The 13,745-nt window shown below is 34.1% G+C and overlaps 1 protein-coding gene across 8 annotated transcripts in view; it reads right to left on the bottom strand.

Moving 5' to 3' along the window:
* LOC149420385 (tripartite motif-containing protein 2-like) overlaps positions 1–13,745 on the bottom strand; it is a 249,795-nt gene that overhangs the window by 228,352 nt on the left and 7,698 nt on the right. Inside the window, exons 1-3 of one of the 8 annotated variants that reach the window (XM_089636673.1) lie at positions 8,423–8,469; positions 7,765–7,962; positions 7,623–7,682 (exon numbers count right to left, since the gene is read on the bottom strand). The exons of 2 other annotated variants lie outside the window; for them this stretch is intronic. In XM_089636673.1, the coding sequence (XP_089492799.1) occupies positions 7,623–7,682; positions 7,765–7,790 (86 nt within the window). In that variant the 5' untranslated portion in view covers positions 7,791–7,962; positions 8,423–8,469. Of the gene's footprint in view, positions 1–7,622; positions 7,683–7,764; positions 8,470–13,745 lie in introns of those variants that run through there. 5 more of the 8 variants (XM_089636674.1, XM_089636671.1, XM_089636670.1 and 2 more) reach the window with 5 other exon arrangements.

Raw genomic sequence — 13,745 nt, 5'->3', positions numbered from 1 at the left:
ATAGAACAATCCCGATGAGTTAAAAAACTCACTGTAGGACGGGAGGAACTTACAATACATAGGTGGGAGTAATTAGGTACAATTTTACATTGGTATTTTGATATCAAAATTATAAGTTTCACATACGAAACAGTACAAAAATAGAAAAATAAAATATTTTTACTAATAAAACTTTGACATAGAAAATAGTTCGTACATTACAGTTTTTTACATCTCAGATTTTAGATTTTATTTCTTGCTAGAGCAATCCCGATGAGTTACAGAACTCATTGTAGGACTAGAGGAATTTACAATACATAGGTGGGATTTAATGGGTAAAATTTTATGTCAGTATTTCGATATCAAAAAACCTTCACCGTCCAATGCTTTGTTTTTCTTTTGAAGTGGAAAAAATATTTCATCGGAAACCAAAATGAATGTACTTCTTATACTATCTACAAATTGAATAAGCTCAGGAATCGCTGGAAGTTTATCGAGTGCGTATACATGTATATACCTACATATTTATAGATATATAAAATTAATTAAGCTGTCATTTTACAATTATTTTCTGTATAAAATTTAGCCCAAAAATTTACTTTTAAGTGTTTATTTATGTAGTACCGTCTCAATTCCGTTAAGCATTTTCCTTGGTGCCGTCATTTTGTTCGGGATAAAACTCATTCTGTCTTCTTTTTTCCCATATTTAACTGAAACGTACGTATATATTAGCCAAGAGATTTATTATAAATTGGTTCAATTTTACCTTAAATTTGAAAATCATTTCAAAGTAAGTAAGTGCAGTAACTTGGGGGGATAATTGTACAATTAAATCTACAACAAATGATCTAACAATCTAAACTTAAAAGATGAATAACTCTTTTTAATATTCGAATGACTTTAGGTACTTTATAGGTAACATATGTCTAATTGTCTGTATGGAGAAAAATTTTCGATGTAGAGTATTTGTTTTATGGAAAAAAAAACTTTCTAATTTCCAAAATTTTATACCGGTCACTTTGTATAATACCTTAGTCTAGGGCAGACCCAGTTAATTCTTGAAAAATCTGTTTGCATAAGCAATTTTTAGTTAAAATATTATATTAGGTATTTATGGCATGTCTGAGTTCTTCACAATCAGTTCCAATTTTTCTGTGCCCAAAAATTGGTGTGACTGAAACCCAAATAATATAATTTATATGTAAAAAGAAACTACATTGTTTATAATTATTATATTTGAAATACTTTTTATATGAAATAAGTTTTACTTGATAATCATTTTTAGGTGTGACGATTACAAATAAAAATCGCACATAACAGCGGAACTTTTTATTCAAAAAAATATTTAAGGTAATATTTAACTATTAAAATAAAGAAACTTAAGAATTAAAAAAAACTTCTACCAAATAAACTGTTTTCATATTTTTTTAACAATGTCCAAATTTATCTGAAGCATGACCACTGTGCACATTTTAAGTATAAACAATTGAAAAAAAGTAATGTTTTCTTTTATATTGGTGAAACATACAAAAAACCTTTACTCACTTGAGGAAGGAGTTAAATTATAGAAAACAGAAAATTTCACTAATAGAATTAAAAGTAATCGTTTGATTAAATAAATAAATACGTAAAAGAAATCACCGTACATTCGGGCCGGAACAGAGACGACCTTTCCGGCTTGAGCTCTGGCCGACACTGGCCTGGAACGGTCTAAGTACTTCAGCACCTGCACACGAATACAGTTGCGTGCGTTACAGTATTAAAGTACTTACGGCCGTGTTTCCTTTAGCGGTATAGAAATTGGAAATTTCAGAGTGTTATATTTTGATTAATTCTTATGAATACATTAATAAAATCTCTAAAGTTTCTAGAGAGATTCGTCGGGAAGTTACTAATTCATCGTCTACAAAAATAAAATCTGGTGCTTGCCGCTTATCTTACAACATTTTACAATGAATAAAATGTACATACCTTTTTCCATAATATATTTAATGATAAGGTCCTGTTTTTATTAATCTTATATATAAATAACTTGCATCCCTTCGAATCCCTCAAGAAACATTTAACATTTTAGTAATAAGCTCATCAGAAATAATTAAAATGTGAACGTCGGGGCAAATCCCCGTTATCAGGGTATTGTGTCACCTTAATATGATTTGGAAGAATATTAAACATAAGTGGTGCATGATATAAATAATTTCTTTGACCAAAAGAAGTTTTAGTATGTACCGCCACAAAGTTCAATGTAGTATCTATGTCAAAGTCATTGAAGTGAGTCAACCCGATTGTAAAATTGTTCCCGGTTGAAATAACAGCGACCAACGGAGAAAAATGAATAAATAAATTCCGGAATTCTCAGAGGAATTTTTTTGCACAATTCCCAATATTCTAAAAAGACGTAGATTTTCCATAAATTTGTTGAAAAAAATATTTTATTTCTGAGTATTTAATTCAAACTCTTTTCCGTTGGGTTAAATTTTTAGTACATTATGAAAGTATCACACAAAAAAACTGTCATGTTAATTTGGATAAAAAATAACGCATTTCCACATTTCGATTGCTGAGTATATATATTATCATCTCAATCCATCGAAATTTTCCGATGCCGAGAGTCGAATTAATACTGGCAGTTCTTTTCTTTGTCATCTGAATATACAGGGTTTTCCAATAAGAGGTGTTATTTTGATATTCAATCGTAAAAGATCAATGGTTTCGATGCTTGTGTGGCACGTAGCGCCGTCTCGTTGAAAGTAAACGTTGTCCAGATCAATACCATCCAATTCCGGCCATAAAAATCATTAATCATCTCTCGATAGCGCAATCCATTCACCGTAACTGTTGCTTCAGCCTCATTTTCTAAAAAGTAAGATCCAATGGACCATAAACCGCACCAAACAGTCACACGTTGAGGATAGAGAGGCTTTTCAACAATAACTCTTGGGTTTTCCGAGCCCCAGATGCGACAATTTTGCTTATTGACGAAGCCACCGAGGTGGAAATGGGCCTCATCACTCAAGATGATTTGCATTTGAATCACTCAAGTGAATTTTAATAATTTCAATGCGTTGTTGAAGCGTGTATCGTTCCATTTTTATTAATGGCGTAGTTTCTACTTGTCAAATGTCAAAAAATGACAGCTACAAAAGTAACATCTACCGAAATAGCGGGCTATTCAAAATAACGACTCTTATTGGAAAACCCTGTACTTAACACCATAATTCCGCAAGCCTTGCATAATGGGTTTATCCCAATGTCTTGTATGTCTATGGTTTATCCTTCCTTTGGCCTGTGCCCCCTTGGAAAGTGACGAGCCCTACCAAAGAGAAGGGAACCGATACGAACGAATAAATTACAGTCGAATAGGTACAATTCCTACCGAAGAACATACGTATTGTATTATTAGTGATACATCGATATAAATTAAATATGCAGTGAATGCACCTGTCGGGAGATAGGTAGGGTAATAATAGACGCTACAGGTGGTTCAGGCATGCGATAAATGCAAACAAAAATACAAAATATTTATACAGAACAGCATAGGAACACGTGTTGAATGTTTTCAGTTGTTCAAACTTTTAAACATGGAAGGAATTCTCAAAACAGCATTCACTAGTACATAATATTGTTATATGACGGCTTGTTTATTGATTATCAAATAATAAAATTTATAGCATCGACAAAAGGTTGTGGACAGTGAAACAAAACCTTTCTGCATATAAATGCCCGGACACAGACAGCAGTAGTTCTAATTTATTTACTGCTGAATTTGGGAGTCACCTATGGTCTGGAGCCCCAAAATACCGGAAAAACGCCAGTTTAACAAACGGATTGCAATCCTTACAGCACAGGCGTCAGGTATGCTTGTTATACCGGTATTACAATGGAAGATGCTCAAAGCAACTAGCGTCATTGATCCCTTCGGCACCGGTGCATAGTCGGAAAAAAGTCAAACGGTTGACATTTATCACACGAGAACGGGTCGCTTCTACGATTCTTTCTTGAGTTCAAGAACTCGGTTGTGGAACGATTTGCAAGCCTCTATGTTTCTTCCCTCTTATAACATGGGTCTCTTTAAGACCTATGTTCACTTCTTCCTCTCCTCAAAAAGACCCTCCACACAGCATCCCTAAAGATGATAATATTTACCTTTCGGTTAGAACAATTGTGACCACTTAGCGAAAATGAAGTAGCTAACGTTGCTAAATATAAATAGGTATATTGTATTTTTTCTATCCGTAAAAAATAACGAATAAAAACAAATAGCACATAATGTTATTCAATATTAGTTATACTAAAAAATGTAAATTTGGAAACCTTACATTTTTTTCAGTTTCCGGAAGGCGTTGAATGAACAAGTTGAGAAGCACTGCTTTGGGCACTTGGCACAACGCAAGTTCAGCATTAATTTAAATATTATAGCACAACTTCATTGAACTAATCAATAATATTATAATTCTACTGTTAGGCTCGTAAAATACCGGTTGAAAATCAGTGGGATATTGGATAGCCAGGAGAATCGCAGACTTGCATAAAATAAAGCATAGTGCATTCAAAAATCTTCCAAGATATTCTAATTTTTTAGCTCAAATCCCTAACAATCGCCATTAGAGGATTGTCAAGTACAGATTTAAAAACAATATATTTTATGCAATATTTGCACAGTAAATACTTTTTTTGTATTATTTCATGCCATGTTAGGGATGTCCCTGTGTTATTGCGATTGAAGGCTGTGACAGACCGCGCTATACTATGCGCGCATAATTTGGGCGTGGCATATACGTATTATATGTTGGGGTGACACACTACGCTATTATCTTCCTCAGGAGAAGGGGTCAGATCAATTGGGGAACTGCCGCGAAATATCATTTCTTTGTATAGGATCTATCACTTTGACAGATGACAGCCGCGTAATTACCGCGCTTCGTAAATTGGTAGCATAGTTTTCAAATATAGTATAGCCTGGCTAGCAGATCACGGCGCGTCTCGTCGCCAAGCACCTGGGATTGTATGGCGAGCAATATGGAGTTATTTAAAATTTGCTTTGAACTAATAGCGTAATCTGTCACCCCTTTGACGTCTTAAAAACGATGATCTTATTTTTTTTGGTGTTTCTTTATTCATAAAAAAATAAATGATTACAATTATTTTGTTGTCTACAACCACCATACTAGGCTCATAATGTTTTAGATTACAATGTTAAGATGTACAGAAATAAGAGAGAGAAAAAAAGAGATGAAAAAAAAAACATATGAATAGAATAGAATAAAAGAGCAGTTAATTTAATTCAATGACACGAGATATTCTTTTGGTATCTATATTGAAATATCTAAACTAAATAGTAAAGTAAACCTAGATGTTAAAACCACGAAAAATACGTCTGCAGGGCAATCTCTAAAAAAAGTAAAAAACAAACAATATATATTTTTTGTACGTTTTTATTTTATTCCACAATATCTATGCTAGCAACGCCACCGACTACAGAGTTAAGTGTGTCCAGAAGCGACGTCATGGACTGCATAGATAAATAACATGTCGGTCGATTAAAACATCCTATCATATACATAAAGAAATCATGGTAAAAAAGGTAATAATTATTTTAAGGGTACCTAGGTACTTAAACGCAGGTGAAACAGCTTTGTTTCAACATTTCACCCCGTTTTAATTTATTGCTCGACGGCATGTGGCGGACATCTGATATGGCGAAATATAGCGCCTGACACATGGCAACCCCGGAAAAAAAGGAATGCCGGTGGGGTAGGTTTTTACCTACGTTTGTACCTGTTTAATCGACGTAGCAACAGTTGGAAAAATAACCCATTATTTGATTGTCTATCCCAATATTTGTTTTTTTTTTATTTCGTTGATCACAATCGAACGATTCCTGATATTTCGAAAACTTGGACTTTTAAACGTAGACACGAAGAGGATAGGAACGATTGCCTTTTTATGAACAAATTTTGGCAAGAGGGTGGAATGTATGTTATGTCACGCAAACTCGCAATCGTAAAAATATTATGCTAGTAATTAAACTCCTCATAAAAAAATACAGAAAATTACGAAAGTTCGTTGAACTTCGTTTGATGCAAAATAATCGATCAACAGGTAAAACAAATTTTAATGATCAATAATCATAAATTAGAATCGAAATAATGTAATTAATCGCATGGATACAATATATTCGAACGACGGAACCACAACGTGATCCCAAAAAGGGTTATATTTTTTTAAAATGAAGGGTCGTTGATTTGTCCTTTGTAAAATTGTATATGTGTATAACTAAACTCATCACTTTGAAACATCATTCCATTGATAATTCGCTTATCACAATGTTGGCCCATTACTGTACAGTCGTTTCTGGACATAATAATGTTTTGTTTTCTATAATCTATGGAATTATGTATAGGAAAAAGGTCTGAGAAAATAATGCTCGTTATGAGAGGAGTGTCACTGCTGTGTTACAAAGATGGCGAAGTGATACCACTGTACATCAAAAAGATACAAATAATAATTGGGTATCAGTTAGGCGTTAAGTAACCAAAAATTATTCACTACATCAGCATGTGAGAGGTTCCAGCAATAATTTATCGCCTAAAGAATACCTTCTGCAATAATTTATAATAATATTATCGTCTCTGTAGCGGGAACTCGGCACTAAAATTCCAGCAGCCATATTAATCCATAAAGGAAGATATTTTTCTAGGAAGGTACTGAGAATACTGAGAGAATTAGCATGGTTGCAGCAGGTTGTAGTTGTCATTGGTTATACAATGATACCGGGAGTTTTTCTACTTCCGATACAAAATAAACAATAATTCCATGGGCATTCCAACAAGCAAAAAAAAACTCCCACGATGTATGATAAGAATGTAGATAAGCGATAAGAAATACCACTGATAGTTCTGTTTTAACCTCCCCCCTTCCTCATAAAAAATGCATTTAACAGAAAGATAAGGGGTAGGAAAAGTAGGGGTCCACCAAGCAGTCGTGTTTATGGTACTTTCCGTACGAAGGGTATTGAAAAGACAAGTGACACCAATCGTTATATAACTGCATAATACTTACAATATTTGGATAAAATAAAACGACGATTTCAAATTGTGCAAATTGTTTGTACAAACAGCCTGGTAGCTAATCTTGTTCGTAGAAGTTACACCCACCTTTCGGTTATAGTTGAATTGATTTGAGATTTAACCCCTTTGCATGGCTTACCCCCATCTGCACGTGGGTAACTAAATGAAATTTACCGATGTTGGCATTATTCATGTTTGCGGGGTCAAATAATTATTTAAATATTAATGCACCCCCCCTTCGCTCTGCCAAATGTTTTTGCGTGCCGCTCGAAAACCTGAATTTAGAATTAAGGTAGGTAGGTAGGTGCCTTCTCGAATCCGTTGACTGGCTGGGTCTAAAATATGTGAAATAATATTCTAGGGCTAAAAAATATTTTAAAAGTGACAATGGACTAAGTAAACATAAACAATAGCAACATTGATTTAGAGGGAAAAGCAACAACTACAAGTCGGTAATTGTTACTGTTCCTCAAATAATTTTGATGTTAGCTTATGAAGATTGCAAAATATATTAAAAATATCTAAACGTATGACAGGCACATATTATTATAATTTATTAAAAAAATGGCTCACCAGAGTTTTACTTCTGAGCCCAATGAATGCATATTGCCATATCTGCAACAACCAACAACCCTAAAATTATTTACATGAGATAGCAAGTTACAGGGGATTAATATTAGTTGGATAATGTTCAACGAGGATCAAGGAAACTTACTGTATGGCTCTGCGAAGCTCCTCCATTCCAGGTCAAACACTCAAAGGACTAACTCAAGCAAAGCATGCCAAAAGCTAGACAGGCATTTTACAGGCGAATTCACTTTTCTCGACAATAAACCGGTTCAATACACACGTGCTGCCTGTTCGTTACAAGCGTGAACCGAATTAATACAGAATAAAAATAAATACGGTGTCCCTGCGGCGCAAATAAATAATACGAAAATCACAAAAATGATAAGGAAAACAATTCGCAAAACGAGACAGATTACGAGAACGCTTTGTTATGATCGACTGACAGGAGCGACTCTCGCCGATTTAACTTTGTTTTAAGTCTGAACACACACGAAAACAGTTGATTTATTTCACTAGCACACGTTTTATTATCGCGGGAATGTATTCTTACGACATTAAATTGCAAATTCGATCAGAAAAACGTTTAATTCGCGGCGCCAACCACAAAACGTCAAATCAAAGACAAGAGAAAAACATGACTGAAGTTAGCGTCAGACGGGAGACTTAGATTGTTTACTATTCACTGTGGTTTATGCGTAAGTACTGGCTGAATTCTTTAATATTTTTGTATGGCACATGGGATAAAACTGTGTTTTAATGGGAAATCTTTATGAAGACATACTAGGAGTACAAAATATACACACGGAGGCGAACAGAAGACCAGCGCGCGCAGCTACAGCCAGCTGACGACTGCAGCGGGTCGGAGACGGTCGCCCGCCGCCCCTTTCCCTCCCCCCGGCCAGCCTAGCGACTAGCGACAATACATTGACTCCGCATAAAGGATCGTTCACGCGAGCTACTTTATTACTTACGTAGGTAAATTATTATATTTTAATAATAATACGTTATAAATTTTTAACATTTTAGTGAATGATCAGTGCCGAATCGAGATATTGTATGAAAAACATTCCCATTTAATACAGTTTTTTGGGAACTGGCAACATATCTAATATATTTTTTTGATAATTAATTCCCTATCCGCCGCACTTTTAGACACAGATCATGAAAATTACACTGTGTTTCAACAATTACCACAATAAACAACTATTTACATTCACAAAATAGGTAATTATGTTAATTAAGTAATTAAAACGAAACTTTGGCAAATATCACTCAATACAAAGAAAAACTGAAATGGCGGCAAAGGTTTGGTTTTATGGCAGGCAGAGCATTACACACTAAGGTGGAGCGGTCTAGTATGGAGAATTTTTTTTTTTCGTACTATAGAATTCGGCATACGCGGGATTGGTGCTCCGTTATGTATTTATCTTAAATAAAAAATATAAAAAAATATTTATTTATAAATACGACATCGCCAACACTTTGAATTTTTGATAAAAACACTGAAAACACCAATAATGTTCTCCCGATTCTTAGAAATGCTTATAATTATGTAAAAAAATTGAGTGTTATTTATTACCTATGATATAATAAAATAACATTATTATTTCATAATATTATTATAAGGTAGGAGTGTAGGAACAGTTAAACTATTCCCACACAGCAACGAATCCTTCTACCCCAAACGCGTATCAAACAGAGTGAAGTGTATCGCGTATCATCTTGGCGAAGTTTCCGATCCGCTAGAAAAAACCCCATTTCTTTTTGATATAGCGACATGCAGATGCACATCTTTGGACTTATGTTCGTGTGAAAAGAAGCAAAAAATTCCTACTGAATCAGCGAAGGGATCGAAAAATGATGATAGGAGGTCTGGACCGAGATGCTACAAAAAAACATGAATTTATTGACAAGAAAACGTCATCATGATGAGTTTGAGTGCAAAAACAAATTAACTGACGCTATTCATTCTTGTAGTTTAAACTTTAGATTCTTAAAAAATGTGCCTCGTCTTCAATTCCTCAAGAAATAATGCAAACTGAACCACAACCAAATAATTCTCACCATGAGGTGAAAGACTTCCCTGTGGTGGCCAGAACATTAGACAGATATTGTATTTCAGATCGAGCAGGAGTTGCAATTATTTCCGCTGTATTACAAGATGTTGGCTGAATTTCACAGAACGATACATCTCGCGTTGTGGATAGGAGTAAAATTCGTCGAGCTTGAATGAAGAAAAGAACTGCCCTTACTAGTAAGCCGTTAGTAATCGATTCCAATCAATTTGTTTTATACTTCGATGGACGGAAGGACAAAATTTTAAGCATGGAGGACAACCGGCAAAAAATAATAACTGAAGAACACGTTAGTTTAGTAAAAGAACCAGGAGCGAGTACATGGGACACATTTCATTAAAAACCGGAAAATCTGAAGCAATAAGTAATGGAATTATTTCATTACTGTCTTCGAAAGATATTGCTTTGGAAAAAATTGTTGCAATTGGATGCGACGGAACTGCAGTTAATACGGGGTACAAAGGAGGTGTTATTCGGCGCCTTGAATCACATCTCAAACGGCCTTTACAGTGGATTTTCTGTCAATTACATGCAAACGAAGTCATTTTGCGACCGCAAAGTTTTACTGAAATTATTGGTAAATCTTTAAATAAGTGTGAACAACTTCCTGTCGTGAAATTTAAAATCATTCAATGTTCATTACCAGGTATGACAAATACACAGAATTTAAGTACAGATCAGCTGTATCTATTGAAAATGTGTAAAACTATTGACTCCGGATGCTGCAATGAAAATTTATCAAAAACAAATCCCGGTAAAATTTTACAATCCAGGTGGCTCACTACAGCGAATCGGATTCTTCGGCTTTACATTTCTACCCTAAGACCACAAAAAAATATGGTAACTTTAACGACATTTGTATTAACAGTTTACGCACCTATGTGGTTTAACATTAAGACCAAACCATTATGTATTTCCGGTGCAAGACATTTATACGAAACAATAGTGTTTTCGCGGTATTTGCCCGGTGATTTAAAAGATATTATTGATCCAGTAGTCCAGCGTAATGGCTTTTTTGGGCATCACGAAAATATATTGTTAGCCATGTTAAACGACAACCGAAAATACGTAAGAGAGTTGGCGTTGAGAAGAATATTGAAAGCTCGGGAAATGAAAATGCAATCTGACTTTATTCGTACCTTCAAAGTGCCTGTTTTTGATTTAATCAGCAGATGATTATATTGATGTTATAAAGTGGGAAAATATAACCGAGCCACCACTAACCAAATTTGTAAGTGACGAGACAATTTTACGAGCCATTACCAATCACACCATAATTGACGATGTCATACTACCAATGATAAAGAATTTTCCTTGCCACACTCAAGCTACAGAGAGATGTGTGAAAATTGTAACAGAAGCCTCAGCCGTTGTTTGTGGACCCTTGAGGCGAGATGGATTAATAAAAACAAGGTTAGAGTCACGACACCTTATGCCTATTTTTAACACCAAAATGCAGTACCGTTCATAGTAACTTTTGTAATTTTCAAGTTTTTCAATGCGGTAAATAATATATGTAAATTTTTTATTTCCACTATTTGTTCCATTCTAACAATCTACGAATGTATTATCTGTAAAATAAATGGTAAAATACAAATTTTATGTGTGTTTTATTTCGCGTACATGAGCTATAAATACTTAGGTAAAATCGTGAAAATGATAAAATATAAAGTTTTAGCGATGTCCAGGTATTGTGAATATATATTTTTTATTATTTTTGTTGTAATTGTTAGTATATGGAGCATCTTTCCCAACTATGCCGATTTCGAAATTCTCAAAAAAATAATTTCACTCCACCTTATTACACACACCGCTCTGTCCAGCTGAAATAAACATTATTATCATTATTTTTTTAATTTCTGACTTTATGTCCGGGTTAAATCTTCCTTATGGGAAAAACTAAACCCTTCCACACACTTTTCCACAAATGATCATCTAGTCAATCAACATTATGCAAGTGCATTTATATAAGCAAAATAAATACAAAACAATACAAGAACAACACGTCAACTCACCAGAGATCAAATGGGAAAATAATTCACCGACTCCAGATATTTTCATATCAGAGGGTTCGGCTTGGTAGAACTCCTAACAGGGCCTATAAATCCTACTGATCCCTCGACATAAATATTTAAAAAATCTTTCGTTATCCTACATGTATTTAAAATGACCGATTTTTGCATTTTAGATCTAATAAGCCTAAATTTTTAATGAGAGAGCTAGGTATAATGCCAGTAGCCGAAATAACAAATGGAAGTATTATTATTATTATTATAAGGGAATTTTTGAAGTTTTATTGAATGAAAATGGAATTATAATGCCTCTTTTATCATATGTCCCGACGTAAATCAATGTTTCTTGTAGTAAATAAGTTAAACGTGCGGTTAGGGAAATATTCACTGTGATGCATGATCGTTGGTGTTCTTGATAATAAAATTAAAAGCATAAGGCCTTTGGTTAGGTGACGTTTAAATTATACAGAGGCACCTGTTCGGAAGTTGTGATATCAGAATAATATTTTTAATTCAACAGCTCGATGAAGTCCCCAGCGTTGCCCGGGATATACACAGAGTTTTTCGAAATCTAATCTATCAGTAACCTTCATCTTATTTTGAAGGACAAGTGTGCAAAATTTCATCAGTCTCAGAATTAATCTGTAGATTTATATAGAATTAAAATTCACGCCGCCCGCCACAGACACTCTTATTTAAATAAATAGATATAAGATGATATAAGTAATTAAATTATTGAACCGTGCAATTTTAACCGAACTATTCAAGGCCCAAATTTCAGGTAATGCCTAAAAAAATAAAACAAAAGATAGGTACTACTAATATTATATAGTGGGTATACATGGATGCCTAGTTATAGCAATTCAATTTTGAAAAGTGCAGATATAGGAATGAAAAAAATGGTGGGAAGAAAAGCCAATTATTAATAAATTCAAAGAAAGTAGTGGTGTGAACGCTGCTTTCTACGGGGCTTGCCCGGAAAACCCGCCATCGAACTCTGAGCAAAAATAATAATAATAATTTTGTCTCGTCTCCGCACTACCTAAATCCTACCCTTATAAGACTTCCCCTTGTTTTAATCAATAATATATTATTAAAAACTTTCTGCCTTCTATCCTCTGTGATTTAATATTACTTACTCTGCAATTGCCATTTATTACTCTTTTTCCTACATAAACAAAAACAATTACCTAGAATAATGGGCTAATTAAAAATTCTCTCAACACTCCAGCACGTACACGCACCCATTTCCCAGAAATATACATAATTAACCCTCGTGTCCTACAAATAACAATTACTTTTCCAGATCACCATAACATCACAACTTCTTGACGACAAAAATAAAATAATAACGTTGAGAATTTAATAAAACTTTTTTAGCGTGTGAATCCCAAATCTAATTCCAAACAAAATATCTAAATAACAGCTTCTCGTGCTAAGCTCGCACTTTCTTGTTTTAGATTTATTCCAGGAGTTGAACATTCAACTGTGATTACTTGGGAACAACTAACAGGAATGGCAAAGTTTGTAGTGAACTCAATAAATGGGATTGGTTCATGTTCAGTTCATTTTGCTAATGCTCCGTGAAAAAGTCCAACTTCTGAAATGATAAATCCGCCTATTGGTATGCAAAATACATAGCATCGTTATTTATAATTTGCGTATTATTCTCGTCGGTAGATAGTACAGTCAAGTTAAACATGAAAAGGGGGTTGTGCTTGCAAAAGGTCCAGTCATTCTGAATTTTTTTATATGTTGTTAGGACCTAAACCAATATTAAAAAAATAATTGCAACTTCGAAAGTGCTGTGCGAGCGGCGGTGGACCTAAAAAACCAGGAAATTTTCGGATATTTTTCAGTTTTTGCTCAAAATGTCAGTAAAGGAAGGGTCTGACCGGTGTAATCGGTACAAATACTTTTAAAGTAGACTAAATTTTCTATAATTTCAGACCAAAGAAAGCTATATAAAGCCATTGGTTTTCAAGATACAGTTCTTCAAAAATAGGCAATTTTTTCCAAAAAGTGAAATTTTTTCGAAA

This window comes from Hesperophylax consimilis, chromosome 10 (assembly GCF_061612785.1).
Source record: "Hesperophylax consimilis isolate HC1 chromosome 10, BYU_Hcon_1.0, whole genome shotgun sequence".
Classification (NCBI taxonomy): Eukaryota; Metazoa; Arthropoda; class Insecta; order Trichoptera; family Limnephilidae; genus Hesperophylax; species Hesperophylax consimilis.
Note: the sequence above shows the minus strand (reverse complement) of the source record. Positions and strands in the feature narration are given on the sequence as shown.